The 18,932-nt window shown below is 45.3% G+C and overlaps 1 protein-coding gene across 1 annotated transcript in view; it reads left to right on the top strand.

The window, feature by feature from the left end:
• LOC311239268 (kinesin-like protein KIF1A) overlaps positions 1–18,932 on the top strand; it is a gene marked incomplete at both ends in the record, with an annotated part of 70,931 nt that overhangs the window by 42,202 nt on the left and 9,797 nt on the right. The window contains 8 exons of the mRNA XM_084327573.1: positions 7,915–8,020; positions 11,626–11,649; positions 12,096–12,210; positions 13,559–13,692; positions 14,568–14,629; positions 14,880–15,025; positions 15,535–15,768; positions 16,691–16,762. Of these exons, the coding sequence (XP_084183699.1) occupies positions 7,915–8,020; positions 11,626–11,649; positions 12,096–12,210; positions 13,559–13,692; positions 14,568–14,629; positions 14,880–15,025; positions 15,535–15,768; positions 16,691–16,762 (893 nt within the window). The remainder of the gene's footprint in view (positions 1–7,914; positions 8,021–11,625; positions 11,650–12,095; positions 12,211–13,558; positions 13,693–14,567; positions 14,630–14,879; positions 15,026–15,534; positions 15,769–16,690; positions 16,763–18,932) is intronic.

Raw genomic sequence — 18,932 nt, 5'->3', positions numbered from 1 at the left:
GGGGGGTATAGGGGAACAGACTCAGTTAACTCTTCAATACCTGATGCTTGATTGATTGATTGATTGAAAAGTTTATTAACAGATTGCAGAATGGGTACAGTACAGTACAGCTCAATACATACAATTGTTAAGGGGATGCAGACCAGAGAAAGACTTTCGTCTTGTTTACATCAGGGTCCCCCATTTTCAATTCATCATAACATATATGACATACATGACATACAGATAGACAGTACTGCTACATCTATACATTTATGACATATCAGATTTGCAAATACAGTACTGTTTGTGATACAAAAGTGTCCAGAAAAGGAGTGTATATACATTTGGCGTAGAAACTGTACATTGGAGGAGGTTGGTTGGGTGGGGTGGGGTTGGGTGGGTTGGGTGAGGGCTGTACATTGGAGGTGGGGGGGGGGGGGGGGGGGGTTGGGTAGGGGACACACACACATTTTACACTGTACATTGGAATATTGACAAAGCCTTACTTGGTCATTTACTGTACAACTAGGTTAGGACATTTGTAGGGGCCAGTTTCGAATTGCAGTCTCACGTAGGTGTTTTTTGAGAGTGTTTTTGAAAGTGGGTAGTGATTCACATTCCTTTACAGCTTTAGGCAGGGCGTTCCACATTGATGTGGCATAATTGCGAAACGTGTTTAGTCCCTTGTTTGAGCCGAATCTGGGTTTTACATGATTTGTGGAGCTCCCTCTGGTGTTGTGATCGTGGTATTCACTGACCTTTGGGAAGTATTTTGACATGTACATGGGTACCTTGGTCGCGTAGTGTATCTTGTAGACCAGGCCCATTGCAAGTTGCTGTACTCTGTCGTCTACTCTAAGCCATCCTAGGTTGTCAAAGTGGGCAGGGGTGAGGTGGGTTCTAGGAGTCAGGTCAAGTAGTAGTCTGACTAGCTTGTTTTGAGATGTTTGTAATTTGTTTTTTAGTGCCTTTGAGGTGCTTTGGTACCATGAGGTGCAAGCATAGTCGTAGTACCCTTGAATGAGTGCTCCTGCTAGAGTCTTCAGGGTATTCTTGTTTACCAGAGAGGAGATCCGGTACAAGAATCGCGTTCGTTGGTTGACTTTTTTTATTACATTGGATGCCATTTTGTCACAGGAAAGATTAGCCTCTAGGATGGAACCCAGGTAGGTAATTTCATCTTTCCTTGTGATAATATTGTCACCCACTGTAACCGAGAAGCCGTCGGTCTTGCTGAGTTTGTTATTTGAACCGAAGAGAATGGACTCTGTTTTGCCCATGTGTAATGATAGTTTGTTGTCGGCGAGCCATATGCAGATTTTGCCTAGTTCCGAGCTGAGGGCTTTTTCAACCTGTAACTTGTTCTTGTCAGAGACCAGCAGGGCTGAGTCGTCCGCAAACAGGAACAAGTTTAATGTCCCGTGACTAAGACGGGGAGGACGTGACCCTCTTTGCGCCGCCCCTGTGCCTCAAATAGATCCGCTATCAACTCTATCTTTAATCTTTCAAAATGTTCAGTTGCTATCGCTATTAGCTCTATCTTTAATTTTTCAAAATTTACAGTTGCTATTGCATGCACTCATCTGTGTTTCACCACACACACGAGTGCATGCTTACCAACTGTCCGTCTGCAACACTACTATCACCAACATCTAAGAAGGGAGATCCCCCCTTGAATGGCCCTTCTAAGGTTTCTCTCCTCCACACTGCCTGTGGAGCTTTTTTCCCTATTGTTAGGTTTTAGTGAGTTTTTCCTTACCTTCGCGTGGGGTATGTCTGGGAGTGCTTGCATTCTTTTTTTTTTTTGATCAAATTTTTTTATTGACATTCTCACAAAACAAGACAACACATTAACCACAATCACAATACATAGAACTTCACAAGAAAATAACAAAAACAATAATAATAATGACTAACAATTATACAGACAAGAGAAAAGAAACCAGAGTTCAACCTACTAAATTAATTCCAAGGGGTACTATCTAATAAATGGTCTTTCCCAGTGTTCAGTCCCGATTCCCGGCCGTGTGACCCCATATTAATAAAACGTACATCTCCAATCCACCACAAGGACCATTTTTTGGGGGAACACGACCTGAAACCAGAGCAATGAACCTTCATGAAAAAACAAAAACCTTTAGGTGTTCCATAGACTCACAGAGACCGTGTAAAAGTGGCCAAACAGTGAAGAACTAGTTAAATAGCTGCCCCCCCCCATAATATCCCCAGCTAAACTCAAGATGACAAGACAAGGGACAAGACAGACAAAAACATTTCCTCCTCCCCCTCCCAAGAGACCGCCGGACTCACCCGAACACGCACCCCAACCCCGCTCAGCCGCACACTGCGGTCTTTACCTTCTCAGCTGCTGCGAACCACAGGTCAATTCCAGCCTGCCCCACCCCAATCACCCGGGCTGTGGATATCTCAAGATAAATCACATCCAATAGAGTTAGGGACCAGTTAATCATTGTAAGCTTCTCAGGCTCCTTCCATCTCATTGCTATTAGCTTCTTCGCTGCTGTGACGCCCGCTAGGACAACCCTTTTCAGTTGTACTGACGCGGGTAGTGTCGTTATATCGTTCAGGAGTAGCGTAACAGCTGTGAATGGGATAGTTAAGCCACACAGATCTGAAAGTTTGTCCGTTATTGACCTCCAGAAGCGGGCCACTGGTGGGCAATCCCAATACATATGCATATAAGTGCCTGTGGCCTTTTGAGAGCACAAAGTGCACCGAGAGTCGGTTATCAGTCCCATAGCAAATAGCTTCCTAGGTGTAAGATAGGTCCTATGAATATAATTAAAATTAATTTGCTGGTGATTGGGGTTGCGGGAAGATAATGCCACATTTGCCCAAACATCATCCCAGTCAAACTCGGGGTCCAACTCCGGGATATCCACACGCCAGATTGTATCCAATGATAAATTTTTATACGTGGATTGAATTAAGAGCGTATAAAAGTCGGAGACAAACCCTCTGGATGTCGTCCTGTCCACTATGAGCCTGAGGAAGGGGTGTGGGTGCAAGGCTTGAGCCCACGGTACGCCATGCGCCCTCAGTGCTGACCTTAGTTGAAGGTAAAGAAAGAAGGACTCGCCGGGAAGATCATAAAATTCTCTTAAGTCCTGAAACGCACGGAGGCCGTTCTTATCATAAATATCCTCCAGAGTATGCACTCCCCTCCTTTGCCATTGAGGAATATTAACCGGCTTGTGTCCAACAAGTAATTGCTGGTTATTAAAAATTGGAGAGTCCAGGTGCCAAGGGCATTTAACCCCACACGACCTCTGTACATTACGCCACGTTTGGATCACGTGAGTTATGATCGGTCCATACCTCAGCCGGCATTTCGCAATAGAGACAGTGGAGTACACTACATCCTGCAATCTTAGCGGAGACACCGCCGCCGCTTCTAAGGAGCGCCACGATACAGCCTCTACAGCAGGGGTGGCCAACCCGCGGCTCGCGAGCCGCATGCGGCTCTTTGCCCGTCAATGTGCGGCTCTTCCATCCATAAAAAAAAATTAAAAAAAAAAAAAAAAAAAAAAATTTACTTTTTTTTTTTTTTTTTTTTTTTTTTTTTTTTATGTCACTCATTCCATAAGGACGTAGAATAAACATTTACAATTTTTTTTAAATGGTCCATTTGCATGTTCTTGGTATCTGAATCTAGGGACATATATGGATCAGTGTCAGAAATAGTGTGTCCGTTACTAGGCTTGAGTAAATTGTAATGAACCAAAGGAGAATATCAATTCTATTTAAAAAAAGATTATCTTTGACTGTAAATAACACCATGCTAAAATTGACCAGACCTGAAAAATCTAAGCAAATGAATAAAGGGAAGATGATTAAACAGAAGGTTTTGTAGATACAGTACTGAATTCTGCCATCTTTTTTATAATGTAAATTTCTCCACCATTTTTCATCATATTGCAACACCGTTTTTTGCAAGACGTTCACAGAAAGGTAGAGAAACTAACTGCGTTCTGTTTTATGGCAATAACGTTCAGGTTTGTGGGAGATAATCCCAAAAAATAAGAGAAATTAAAAAGTAAATCCAGAAGTCAGATGATTGACAGGGGCTGGTGTGAGCTGGGTAGGGTAGTTTTTCGAAATTTGAAAGCCCTGAGTCTCTTCCTTCAAAAGACTACACTCACTTTTGGCTGTGCCACTTCCTCCTGTCAATATGCGCCGGTTTCCGACTCAATGCCCTGAGATTTCTATAATCTTATATTTCACTAATAACAGTTAAAATAATTGGTAAACAAACATAATGCTGAAAATATACATTTTTACTGTATATCTCGGGCTTAAGAGGTTAACCCTGTGAGGCCCAAATTAAAAAGAAATTAGCAACTTCAGAGGCCAGAGGATGGGACATATAAACACATTTACTATCAAATAGCATTGTGAGGCTGAACAACAGGACCAATTGACTATACATGTGCTTAAAGGGGAACTATCTTATAAATGGCTTTTTTCAGTGTTTACCATTGTTTCTTAGCTATGTGGACTTATATTAATAGGATATATGTCTCTAATTCTCATATTGGCGAATTCTTCCAATTCTCCTCTCACAATATTCACCCTCACTGAACTGAGTCATCTGAAAATATGCATATCTGTGATGTCAGAGATTTCTCAGCTGCATAATAATGTGGCAGTTGATGTGGCAGTTGGCACCAGGCCACACAGTGGTTGGAGCCAGACCACGTGAGCGGATCGGCGCGGCCGAGAAATCCGCTCTTCGCTCTTTAAAGCTTGGTCCGCTCCGCTAATCGCTCATGTTGACCCCGCCCCCAAGTCGCTCTCCGCTCGCTCCCCACTCACCTTGAATCGAGCGCTCCCCGCTCCCCGCGCCAGATCGCTCGGCAGTTTTTCTTTTTCTTTTTTGGAGCATGGTGTAAATGAGCTCAAACTACAACAGTCTACACCCCCTGGGCCCCTTAACAATTGTTTGTATTGAGCCGCATTGTAATTGTAGCCATTCTGCAATGTTAAATAACGTTGTTTATCCATTCACTAGTTCTATTAAGCGATGATAGGCTAGCCGAGCCACAATGCTATGGTCGCTGCCATTAACGTTAGCATGTAAGCTAACGTCAACAACAATGGCGTCGATACCTTTTCTAACAGGAGAGTGAGTGTGGGCGTCATAGATATCTATGGTGGGCGTCTCTACAGTGACGAAGCCTGAACCCTTCTCATTGGTTGAAAATGGCCTTCATGTTTGTACATCGCCATCTGTTGCTTTGACATTGTACTGCATGTATATATTACATCAACAGTGTTAAACCACTGTGAGCGGCCTGGAGTGGATTGGAGCGGAGGAGAACTCTCGCTCCGGACGTCGCGCCGACTCATTTTAAAACCCACTCCTCGCTCACGTCAAAACCGGCCGCTCCGCGCCCCGCGCCGCTCACGCTCCGATCCGCTCACATGCACTGGTTGGAGCCCAGCCTCAAAACGGCTTAAGATCTTGAGGTAGAAAAATGCGGTTTTTAGTACTTGATTAAAAATACAAAACAATGAATTTTTTTTGAAAAAAACCTAGGTGTTCCATAGACTCACAGGAATTGTGTAAAAGTGCCCAAATAGTGAAAGAAATAGTAAAATAGTTCCCCTTTAACATTTTTTAAATAAACATTATTTTTTTAAATGGCTAAAAGTGATTTTGTAATTTTGCAACCGTGGGTCTCACAGGGTACTTTTAACCCTGTGAGGCCCAAATAAAAAAGACATTAGCAACTTCAGAGGCCAGAGGGTGAGACCTATAAACACATGAAGGGTGCCGTGACTGAAAAAAAAGGTTGAGAAACTCTGGTATATGGTGTGGCTCTTTGTGGTACCACAGTCATTTTTTTGTGGCTCTTAGTCTCTGACTGGTTGGCCACCCCTGCTCTACAGGGTCTAGCCAGCACATCAGAGGTCTCAGTGAAAAGGACCAGAAATAAAGTTTAAAATCAGGGATTGCGAGGCCCCCATCTTGTTTCCTACGTTGAGTAGTAGCCCTTTTGATTCTCGGGCGTTTGTTATTCCAGACAAACTTAGATACCATCGATTGTACCTTGCGCCAGTGGTCTATTGGAGGGGGCAGGGGGAGCATTGAGCTAATAAAATTTATCCTAGGCAGGATGTTCATTTTGATTATGGAAGCCCGGGCTTGTAAGGAGTTAGGAAGGGACGACCACCTGTCTAGATCCTGGCGTATTTTATCATAAGTACCCGTGAAGTTGTACTTAGTAGTTTGGTTCAGCGTGGGGAATATCTCTATGCCCAGGTATTTAAAATGTTCTACTATGGGGATATCAGCTGGTAGTCGTACCGCCTTGGCCAGTTCATTAAGAGGTAGGCAGGCTGATTTGTTCCAGTTAATCTTAAAACCTGACAATTTACCAAAGTCGTCGATTATCCTCAATAATTTTGTGGCCGACCGGGAGGGGTCGTCCATGAAAATCAGCAGGTCATCCGCATAGAGAGCAATTTTGTGTGGAGTATTGTTGACCATTATGGGGACGATGTCCTCCGATTGCCTAATAAATTGGGCCAAAGGTTCGAGGGAAAGCGCGAACAGTCCCGGGCTCAGAGGGCAACCCTGTCTAGAAGATCTGGAGACTGGAAAGAGTGTGGAACAGTTTTTGCCTGTCAGTATCATCGCAGACGGCGAGGCATACAGGACTTTAATCATATGAATAAAACTCTTTCCAAGACCCATGACCTCAAGTACCTTCCACAGGTATGACCACTCAAGTCTGTCAAACGCCTTCATGGCATCCAAAGACAGAACTGTGGATGGAGTTGTATTGTCTTTACTGTTATCGATTACATGCAACAGCCTCCTAAGATTATCTGCAGCCAGACGCCCCGAGTGCTTGCATTCTTTCATTTATTTGCATTCATCTAAAAAATGTTTGGACCTTATGGTGTTCTTGTTCTGTTCTTGACTTATTGTTATGTTGTCTTCTTGACTTGTTTAAAGAAGACCTGTACGGCCCATGGGGACATTAACATGTGTTGTCGGGCCCTATAAATAAATTTGATTTGATTTATGATTTAAGTTGCAGTCACAAGCTGACGACATGTCATTTGCATAAATTAGGAATGCTGGAATTAGGAATGCTGAGGCTGAACCTGTCGTCTCTGTCTCTCTCTGACGTTTATCAGATTTAGTGGGACTGTCACTGGGACCGGCGGGACGTTTCGAAAATAAATCTGATATTTTTCTTTTCTGCGAGTGAGACATTCTGTGCTAGCAAAGTCTGACTACTAGCTCAAATCGACTGACTGCGCAAGCACTGTATCACAGTAGCTCAGTGGTTCGTGGCGCGTGGGAAGGGCGGGAGACGGGAGGTGAATACAATTAGTTGTTTCACCTGTCATTCAATCAGTCTGTGAGAGTCTGTCATCACTCGAAAATCTACTCGGTTTTACACGTATGATTGTGTACATACAGTAGTGTAATGAATGAATGAAAACTTTATTTAACAGATTGGAGAATGGCTACAATACAGTACGGCTCAATACACACAATATTAAAATGGTGACGTGCTTTGAGCAGGATAAACTTATAATATACAGTGTTACAGTTATACAGTTACAGTATATACAAATATATAAATACTGTCATAAAAAAAAATATATATATATATATATATATATTTTTATTTTATTTTTTTGCAATAATTGAGAGGGGGTGCTGCAGCACCCCCCTTCCCGCGTCCCTGATCCCTACTATTTCCTCAACCTTCCTGGAGTTTGAGCTGCTACTAGTTGCAAACAGGAAATAACTGCTCTCCTCTGGGTGACATCATCCAGTGAGGTTTCTCCCACAATGTGTTACACAATTTAAATAAATGTAAGTCTGTGTTGTTTGTTATCACAACAATCAACACTCTGTGACCTGTGACCTTGCACCTGTGACCTCAGGACGTATCCGGAACACTCCGGAGGCTGATGAGACGATCATCGATCCCAACATCCTGTCTCTCAACATCCTGTCTGCAGGATACGTCTGGCCGAAACACGATGACAAGTATAATCTATTATATGACACTGAATATACTCTCTCTCTGTCTCCCTCTCTGTTTGTTTGTCTCTCTCTGGCTCCCCCTCTCTCTCTCTCTCTCTCTCTCTCTTTATCACTGTCTGTCTCTTCCTCACTCTCTCTCAACTCCTCTCTCTCTCTCTATCTTCCTCTCTCTGTCTCCCTCCCTCTTTCTCTGTCTTCCTCTCTCTCTGTCTGTCTCTATGTCTCCCCCTCTCTCTCCTTATCACTGTCTGTCTCTTCCTCACTCTCTCTCAACCCCTCTCACTCTCTCAACCCCTCTCTCTCTGTCTCTCCCCCCCCCTCTCTCTATCTCTCTCTCTCTCTCTCTCTCTCTCTCTCTATCTCTCTCTCTCTCTCTCTCTCTCTCTCACTCTCCTCTCTCTCTCTCTCTCTCTCTCTCTCTCTCTCTCTCTCTCTTCTCTCTCTCTCTCTCTCTCTCTCTCTCTCTCTCTCTCTCTCTCTCTCTCTCTGACCGAGGAGGACAAGGTCCAGTAAACCTCACTGTAAATGGATATGGAGGAAGAAGATATTAATAACATTGTGATCCCAGAGGGGAAACCGTAACATTGTTGGCAGAATACAGCAATGACATGGCATAGAAAATATCACTGGCATATAATTCGTTATCCAGATATAAATTGTGCAAAATGCAGATCATATTTCTATGACAAACCAGGCTACATACATACAGACGTCAGATAGTAAAGGTTATGTAGCCTACATAAAGAGGATGTGTCAATCAGTCATCTCCACTTAGCCTACTGATGCTATTATCTGAACACGCACGCACACACGCACACACACACACACACACACACACACACACACACAATAGTGTTAGCTATTAGCTCATTTTATATCTACAAAGTAATCAGAAGACACAGTGTGAACTCTCTCTCTCTCTCTCTCTCCTCTCTCTCTCTCTCTCTCTCTCTCTCTCTCTCTCCCTCTCTCTGTGTCTAGCTACCCCCCTGCATTTATATTTGCTTATTTTAACACTTTGATCGCCATGGTTAAATTCATAATTTACCATCCCTCGCCATCTCTATTTGTCTATGGAGAAGTTCCCCTTCTTTGCAGGGCTATAACTTTTTAAATTGTATTGCTAAATTGACATTATTATGGCCCATTCAATGTCCTATATCTATTGTTCAGGGTGTAGCAACGTTATACTTTTTCATTCACATATTCATACTAAAATACGGTCTAAAGTATAAGTATGTTTTTATCGTTTTCTGCAGCTTTCTCCAGAACGTGATTTATAGCTCCAAATGCATTATATTGATGATGAAATACAGTTTGATAGCAATCGGCGCAAGATAAAAAATGTCAACTGGACGTGGTTCTAGAAGTTACTACGTATCATCTGATGTTGACCGGATGGGCGGGGGGTTGTTTATAATTCCGTGGGCAACGTTATATCATTCATCTAGTGTGGGTGATATGATCATCAGAGCAGTTAGTAAAGAACACGTTGGAAAATAACGCTGGATCTTACCGTATCTTCCTCGCGCCGTTGGGCGATGAACGTGGAGCAGAGATATTCCTATTATGGGATGTATAAATACCCGATCCATCTCTAGGTTGTATAATAGTATATACGTCCAAATCATGTTGTTTGTCGAGTTATTTGCACCGATCGGTGTTCACTGTGTCAAGATGGAGTCCTGCTAATGATAGCGAGTGCCCGGACGAAATATGGTTGAGCACCACTTCATCCACATGACTTCCTGTTGGGCGATCTGCCGATCGGCCACCAGATGGCGCTCTTGAACCGTTAGAGAGTTGAGTGGAGCTCAGCAGTATATCTCAGGTCCCCGGAGGAGAAATATGAAATATTTTTGAAATATTGATATCAAAGACGTGTTACGGCGTCTTCGGCAGAATGAGCATGGCGGGCAATGACGAGTTTCGGCGTTTCCGGCGAATAAAGTGTTAATTATTATTATTTAAAAAAAAAAATTTACATTTGTTAGTTTAGCAGTTGGCAAACCATTTCAAGGACCGCCAAACAAATGCCCGTTACACCATTGACACTCAATGTATTTACTCTGAGGGATCCTCATCTGAGAAGACTGTTGTTGTTTAGATATGATTTAATTAATGGTGCTATAGATAACATTCAGCCACTAGATGTTGCACTAGAGCACCAGCATGTCATTTATCCAATCAGGTGCATTCCAGGTGGGGACATGGGAAGTAGGGAGGGGATACATGTAAACAACAACATTCATGTTGGACCTGCCAACATTTTTTAAATGATACATTATTAATAAATCGTTTTTTTTTTTTTTTTTTTACATTTTAAAAATATTATCTATAGCACCTTTGACTACTACTAACTGTCTAGTCCAGGGCTTCACTAAGGTCTAATGTGAGCCGTATGCATGCCCGCCTCTCTTGGCTTAACGTTGAAAATAGATTGTCTTTTAATATACTTGTGCTGTTCAAGTTGGTCATGAGCAGTAAAACTCCTGTTTTTATACATAATCAGATTGTTTTTAGTAATACTGTGCACGAGCATTACACTAGAGGTTCCAGTAGTGGGCAGCTTGAATTGCCAGGTCCTAGAACCAGCGCTTTGGGGAGATCTTTTATTTTTAGAGCATTAACTCTTTGGAATGGCCTGCCTCGGAACCTCTGCTGCATTTACAGTAGATTCACGTTTAAAAAGAATCTTAAATAGTTTTTAAATTGTTTTTAACACTGTAAAGTATTTTTTTGTTTTTGTTTTACACTAATGTAATTTTAGCTATCTTAATTGTTACAGTAGGTTCATTATGCATTGTGTGTACTGACTTTTAATAATTTTGTTTTTGCAATAGTGATTGTTTTTGTATGTTTTTTTGTGTGTGGACCCCAGGAAGACTAGCTGGTTGCTATCGCATCAGCTAATGGGGATCCCTAATAAAATAAAATAAAATAAAATAAAATCAAAATTCCCAACCCTCTCTGGAGGCCAAGGTCCCAAAAATAAATAACAGAGCCTCAGATAATGATGTCTGTGTTTCTACCATGTAATAGTACAAAAAATAGAATAATAATTAAATAGCATAATAATAGCGCAAACATAATATCTAATCATTCTCTGCAACCCTTCCAAGGGCCAGACATAATGAGGGCCACATTTGGTCCACAGGCCCTACTTTGGGCAGCCATGGTGTATACTGTGGGCGGAGAGAGTGAAACTTGTGATCAGAATAGACTCTATTAACTCTGTTAATGTCTGTAAATACATGGGCTGTCCAAACAATTTAAAGACGTATATGCTTCTTCAGTGCAAGGGTTCAATTAGGCTTAGAATTGACTGACTTTACTTATAATTCACTTATATGGTTATTTGTCTCAAGAATAAAATGATTATTTAGCATATTATCGTCCGGCAAAACAATATTCTAGCAAAAAAAAACATTTTATGTTCTACTGTCATCCAGGGTTTAAACCTATTATTAGGACCTGGATATATTTCCTCTGTACAGCTTTGGTTTTTCATTTCTTTATTGCTTGTGGTGGGTTTTAATAATTTATAAGTGAAATTAATAGTGTGTCGTGTGTGTTTCTGCTTTCTCTGTATGTTTTGCTAATGCCAGTGTCTCTCTGGGAGTTGATCACAGGTATACCGCTGCTCTCTCCACCTCTTCTTCAACCCAACTGCTTTTTATTTACAAACAAAACAACATAATGTCACATCATTTCATTCCAAAATGAGATTTCAACCGTTTAGAAAAAAACAAGAAATTACAATATAATTTTGTAATAAAACTACAAATTAAAATGATAGTTCTAGCTTATCTTATATGATCTTATCTTATCCTATTTGCTAATTGGAGGTTGGCAAATGTCAATTTCTTTTGAATATTGAGTAAATGATTATCCAGCTAAATAATCATAACAATTATCTCTCATGGTGGATGTTGTTGCATTTTGAAATGAACCCCTGCACCCCTTCATATCCATTGAATGTGTTCTCCCCTCGACTGACATTCTTTCTCCCTTCCTGTACACATGCAGATGGCTCATCACCTCCTGTAACCTTGTGTCTTTGTGTCGACCCTCTCAGGATCTTCTACCGCTTCGAGGCGGCGTGGGACAGTTCCATGCACAACTCCCTGCTCCTGAACCGAGTCACTCCATACGGAGAGAAGATCTACATCACGCTCTCTGCCTATCTGGAGGTACCAGCAGCGTAATGTAGATACCACACTCTCTGTCTATCTGGAGGTACCAGCAGCGTAATGTAGATACCACACTCTCTGTCTATCTGGAGGTACCAGCAGCGTAATGTAGATACCACACTCTATCTGGAGGTACCAGCAGCATAATGTAGATACCACACTCTCTGTCTATCTGGAGGTACCAGCAGCGTAATGTAGATACCACACTCTATCTGGAGGTACCAGCAGCATAATGTAGATACCACACTCTATCTGGAGGTACCAGCAGCATAATGTAGATACCACACTCTCTGTCTATCTGGAGGTACCAGCAGCGTAATGTAGATACCACACTCTATCTGGAGGTACCAGCAGCATAATGTAGATACCACACTCTATCTGGAGGTACCAGCAGCATAATGTAGATACCACACTCTATCTGGAGGTACCAGCAGTATAATGTTAACCTTCTGTAGCGTGGTAGTGAAAGTTTAACCTTCTGTAGTGTGGTAGTGAAAGGGGTATGCTATAATCCAGTTATAGCATCCAGTTCTTTTGTTCATGTGTGTGTGTGTGTGTGTGTGTGTGTGTGTGTGTGTGTGTGTGTGTGTGTGTGTGTGTGTGTGTGTGTGTGTGTGTGTGTGTGTGTGTGTGTGTGTGTGTGTGTGTGTGTGTGTGTGTGTGTGTGTGTGTGTGTGTGTGTGTGTGTGTGTGTGTGTGTGTGTGTGTGTGTGTGTGCGTGCGTGCGTGCGTGCGTGCGTGCGTGCGTGCGTGCGTCACGAACAGACAACAGAAACCATGTCTCACATACTCAATGGCTGTCATGCATACAAAGGGCTCTACATTTGTAGGCATGAAAGGATCGTGGATCTGATTGCAGACAGTGTCAGTTCCACACTCGGGTCACCTGCAACATAGAAGCTGTATAAGCACACCAGTGTGAAGCCATATGCTCAATCTGTGTAGGGACAACTCACTGTTCTCTGACATTTCAGCAAACACCCCCGATGTTGTTGTTGTTAATGAGAATAACAGAGAGGTTCCCATCCTAGAAGTGTCTGTGTGTGTGTGTGTGTGTGTGTGTGTGTGTGTGTGTGTGTGTGTGTGTGTGTGTGTGTGTGTGTGTGTGTGCGTGTGTGCGTGTGTGTGTGCGTGTGTGTGTGTTCACCCGATCGCTTCCCCGCTCTTACAGTAGTCCATGCTGCGACACCAGATTCACCATCAGCACACTTCACAACTGCACACCTTTTCGGGACCCTATGAAGCACACTAGTTAACCCCCCCCCCCCCCCCCCCCGATACAACACCCCCCCAACTGTGTGTGAACACTAGGTTGTGACGGGGCCTCTTCCTGTTCCCTCTGTCTCAGATGGAGAACTGCACTCAGCCCACGGTGATCACCAAAGACTTCTGCATGGTGTTCTACTCCCGCGACGCCAAGCTGCCCGCGTCCCGCTCCATCAGGAACCTCTTCAGCACCGGCTGTTTCAGGCCCTCCGAGAGGTACGCAGGCTAGGACTGTCACTGTTTCAGGCCCTCCGAGAGGTACGCAGGCTAGGACTGTCACTGTTTCAGGCCCTCCGAGAGGTACGCAGGCTAGGACTGTCACTGTTTCAGGCCCTCCGAGAGGTACGCAGGCTAGGACTGTCACTGTTTCAGGCCCTCCGAGAGGTACGCAGGCTAGGACTGTCACTGTTTCAGGCCCTCCGAGAGGTACGCAGGCTAGGACTGTCACTGTTTCAGGCCCTCCGAGAGGTACGCAGGCTAGGACTGTCACTGTTTCAGGCCCTCTGAGAGGTACGCAGGCTAGGACTGTCACTGTTTCAGGCCCTCCGAGAGGTACGCAGGCTAGGACTGTCACTGTTTCAGGCCCTCCGAGAGGTACGCAGACTAGGACTGTCACTGTTTCAGGCCCTCTGAGAGGTACGCAGGCTAGGACTGTCACTGTTTCAGGCCCTCCGAGAGGTACGCAGGCTAGGACTGTCACTGTTTCAGGCCCTCCGAGAGGTACGCAGGCTAGGACTGTCACTGTTTCAGGCCCTCTGAGAGGTACGCAGGCTAGAACTGTCACTGTTTCAGGCCCTCTGAGAGGTACGCAGGCTAGGACTGTCACTGTTTCAGGCCCTCCGAGAGGTACGCAGGCTAGGACTGTCACTGTTTCAGGCCCTCCGAGAGGTACGTAAGGTTGTACTGGGCAGCTCCTAGTGGTCAACAGTGTCAGACTGTGGTTGTACTGGGCAGCTCCCAGGTGTGAATGTGTAACTAGATTGCGCGTGTAGCAGTGAAAAAGAGCATGCTCGCTCAGCAAACTATTACTAAAGGATAATTATGTTCTTACAGTTACTGTGTAAACCTGTCTCTGTCTCTCGCCTCCTCAGCAACCGCGTCACTGGAGTGTATGAAGTCACTCTCTGCCATGTGGCAGACAATGGAAGCCCAGGTAGGACAAAAAAGGCAACACCTCAAAACAACACACAGTACATATCATTACGTTAACCACTTAAGCATCTGGCAAAAATGGGGCTAGTTTAAATTTCTTTTGATGATTGCATACCCAAAGTAATTCGCGATTTATTATACGTTATACTTATAGCACATGCATGAGTCTGGTCTCTTAAAGGTAACATTCTGAAGTGTGGCATGTAAACACAGTCACTGTTCCCTCCTGTTCTCTCTGGCGCCCCCACCAGGCATGCAGCGGCGGCGCAGGCGTGTGCTCGACACCTCGGTGGCCTACGTCCGCGGAGAGGAGAACCTGGCAGGCTGGAGGCCCCGCAGTGACAGCCTCATCCTGGACCACCAATGGGAGCTGGAGAAACTCAGCCTGCTGCAGGAGGTGAGGCATTGTGATTGGTCAGCCTGCAAGGTGGGCGGGATGGAGTTATGGTTAAGGGGAGGAGTCTTCGGTGTGATAGACTTGTGATGGTATTCAAGTATGATTCGCTGTGTGCGTATATGATGAACATCTACTATTAATGATGAAGACTTGATGGATTTGAATCACAAATGGGTAATGAAACACCCATAGATAGTGTAGTGTAGTGGTTAACTGCTGGCCTGGGGTCAGATTCCACCTGAACCTTCTCTCCTGTGTCTCTCCTACTCTGTCTCCCTCTCAGCCTTCCTACTGTCTCATCTGAGACGAATGCCACTAATCACTCTCCTGTGTGTGTGTGTGTGTGTGTGTGTGTGTGTGTGTGTGTGTGTGTGTGTGTGTGTGTGTGTGTGTGTGTGTGTGTGTGTGTGTGTGTGTCTGTGTCTGTGTGCGTGTGCGTGTGCGTGTGCGTGTGCGTGTGTGTGTGTGTGTGTGTGTGTGTGTCTGTGTGTCTGTGTGTGTGTGTTCAGGTGGAGAAGACCAGACACTATCTGTTGCTGAGGGAGAAGCTGGAGGCCACTCTGCTGGCCGGGCAGGACGCGCTCTACAAGGGGGGCGACATCAGCGACTTTGCCAAGAGCCCCGTCCTATGCCCCAGCCCCGCGGGAAGCCCCGCCCTCCAGAGCCCCGGCCTCCAGAGCCCCACCCTCACCAGCCCCGCCCTCCACAGCCCCAGCCAGAGGCAGAGGGAGCTGGCTGCCAAGGTGACTACCGGCCCCTGGCTTGGAACTCTAAAACATGGGCCCTTCTGATAAACCCTTTCCGGCCCGACACCATTAGAGTTGGCTAGCTCCTCATAGAGGGGGTGGGAGGGGTTCTCATCTTGGCTAGCTCCTCATAGAGGGGGTGGGAGGGGTTTTCATCTTGGCTAGCTCCTCATAGAGGGGGTGGGAGGGGTTCTCATCTTGGCTAGCTCCTCATAGAGGGGGTGGGAGGGGTTCTCATCTTGGCTAGCTCCTCATAGAAGGGGTGGGAGGGGTTCTCATCTTGGCTAGCTCCTCATGGAGGGGGTGGGAGGGGTTCTCATCTTGGCTAGCTCCTCATAGAGGGGATGGGAGGGGTTCTCATCTTGGCTAGCTCCTCAAAGAGGGGGTGGGAGGCGTTCTCATCTTGGCTAGCTCCTCATGGAGGGGGTGGGAGGGGTTCTCATCTTGGCTAGCTGCTCATAGAGGGGGTGGGAGGGGTTCTCATCTTGGCTAGCTCCTCATAGAGGGGGTGGGAGGGGTTCTCATCTTGGCTAGCTCCTCAGAGAGTGGGTGGGAGGGGTTCTCATCTTGGCTAGCTCCTCATAGAGGGAGTGGGAGGGGTTCTCATCTTGGCTAGCTCCTTATAGAGGGGGTGGGAGGGGTTCTCATCTTGGCTAGCTCCTCATGGAGGGGGTGGGAGGGGTTCTCATCTTGGCTAGCTCCTCATGGAGGGGTGGGAGAGTGTCCAGCTTTCCCCTCATCCACCACCTCCAGTTTGACCGGTTCGACTCCCACAGCCTTCCTCACCAGCTCGTTCAGTTCAGCTATAGTGCTTTTCTCCAGAGTGGAGGCAGAGCGTCAGATGTGGAGGTGTAGAAGTTCTGCAGGAGGCTCCCTGGTGTCTAAATAAAACCCTGTTCGTTCTCCTTCCTCCTCCCAGTGTCTGCGCCTCCTGATGCACACCTTCAACAGGGAATACTGCCAGGTGAGCTGCAGCGCCAGTGAGAGCAAGGTGAGCCCCAGCCTAGGTCCTCTGACCCTCCCTGCTAACAGGCCCCGCAAGTCTGCTCCCCACCCCCCCTGCAGATGTAGACAGACAGCCTATGGTTAAAAATGCCCCCTTGTACATTGATGGGCTGGAGTTGAGTGGGGATATTACTAATACTTTCCTATATAGTTTCTATACAGTAACGTATAATATACGCATGAATCTCTCCGGACCTCTCTTGGCAGAGACTGAGGTGTGACCAGCAGTAGCAACCCCTCCTCTACCCCCACTCAACTCCTCCCCTATCCCCACTCAACTCCTCCCCTATCCCCACTCAACTCCTCCCCTATCCCCACTCAACTCCTCCTCTACCCCCACTCAACTCCTCCCCTATCCCCACTCAACTCCTCCCCTATCCCCACTCAACTCCTCCCCTATCCCCACGCAACTCCTCCCCTATCCCCACTCAACTCCTCCCATATCCCCACTCAACTCCTCAACTCCTCCCCTATCCCCACTCAACTCCTCCCATATCCCCACTCAACTCCTCCCCTATCCCCACTTAACCCTTTCCCTATCCCCACTCAACTCCTCCCCTATCCCCACTCAACTCCTCCCCTATCCCCACTCAACCCTTTCCCTATCCCCACTCAACTCCTCCCCTATCCCCACTCAACCCTTTCCCTATCCCCACTCAACTCCTCCCCTATCCCCACTCAACTCCTTCCCTATCCCCACTCAACTCCTCCCCTATCCCCACTCAACTCCTCCCCTATCCCCACTCAACTCCTCCCCTATCCCCACTCAACTCCTCCTCTACCCCCACTCAACTCCTCCCCTATCCCCACTCAACTCCTCCCATATCCTCATTCAACTCCTCAACTCCTCCCCTATCCCCACTCAACTCCTCCCCTATCCCCACTCAACTCCTTCCCTATCCCCACTCAACTCCTCCCCTATCCCCACTCAACTCCTTCCCTATATCCCACTCAACTCCTCCCCTATCCCCACTCAACTCCTCCCCTATCCCCACTCAACTCCTTCCCTATCCCCACTCAACTCCTCCCCTATCCCCACTCAACTCCTCCCCTATCCCCACTCAACTCCTCCCCTATCCCCACTCAACTCCTCCCCTATCCCCAGGAACATCTTATCTTATCTTATCTTATCCTCATTTTCATGAGCTTTTCTCACTCTGTCTGTGATTTAACTCTGAGATTTAACTGTGATTTAACGCCACCAAAACTCTCCTCACTCCCTCATCCATCTCTCATTTTCAACTAACTGGTTGGATTCTTGAAACATGAAATGAGATGAGATTAAAAGAGATATGATGTGATTTGATATGAGATTAAATGAGATGAGATGAGATATGATATGAGAGATGAGAAGAGATATGATATGAGAAATGAGAAGAGAAGAGATATGAGATGATATGAGAGATGAGCTTAAATAGGGATGTGATATGGGATTCAATTAGATATGAGATGAGACAATATATACTATAAGATATGAGATGAAGTGATGATATGAGAAGAGATCATAAGATATATGATATGACAGTATTATCATAAAAAAATTATGAAATGAGATGAGATGTGAGATGAAACATGAGATGAGATGAGTGAATTATATGACATGAGATATGAGAAGAAATTAGATGAGATATGAGTTCAGATGAATCTCATCTCTAGATAAAAGCACTGCACGACAATAGAAACGAGGCAAATAATAGAAAAAGATTAAAATAAAAAGAATGAAGGGGAACTAAAAGCACAACATGATGAGTACATACATGTTTAGACAAGAGGCAGAGACGGTGAATAGTAGTCTGAGGATACTGAGGAGGTGACCTTTGACCTTCTAAACCATCTTACCATCATCTCATCTTTCCTCCATGGAGTGCAGACGTCACAAGGTTTCTCTCTCCTGGATCCAGACCCCCCCGAGTCACTGTCTGCCTTGCTCTTTTTTTTCCGGATTCTCATCATAATACTATGATTCAAGTCAAGTCATTTGGAATCTGAATTGAATTTGAGTTGAATCCATCGTAGACTTATTGTTGGAATCTGAAGAAGACCAGACTGACAGTGACACGGGCCGAGGTTTCTCTGGACCCAGAACTATTCTGACCATTCACTTGTAGCATACAGGCTGGCTTCTGTCATCCAGTCGGTGATGTGCACCAAGCCTT

The sequence above is a fragment of the Notolepis coatsorum genome, assembly GCF_963971535.1.
Source record: "Notolepis coatsorum genome assembly, chromosome: 13".
Classification (NCBI taxonomy): Eukaryota; Metazoa; Chordata; class Actinopteri; order Aulopiformes; family Paralepididae; genus Notolepis; species Notolepis coatsorum.
This window is presented reverse-complemented; position numbering and strand designations above follow the sequence as displayed.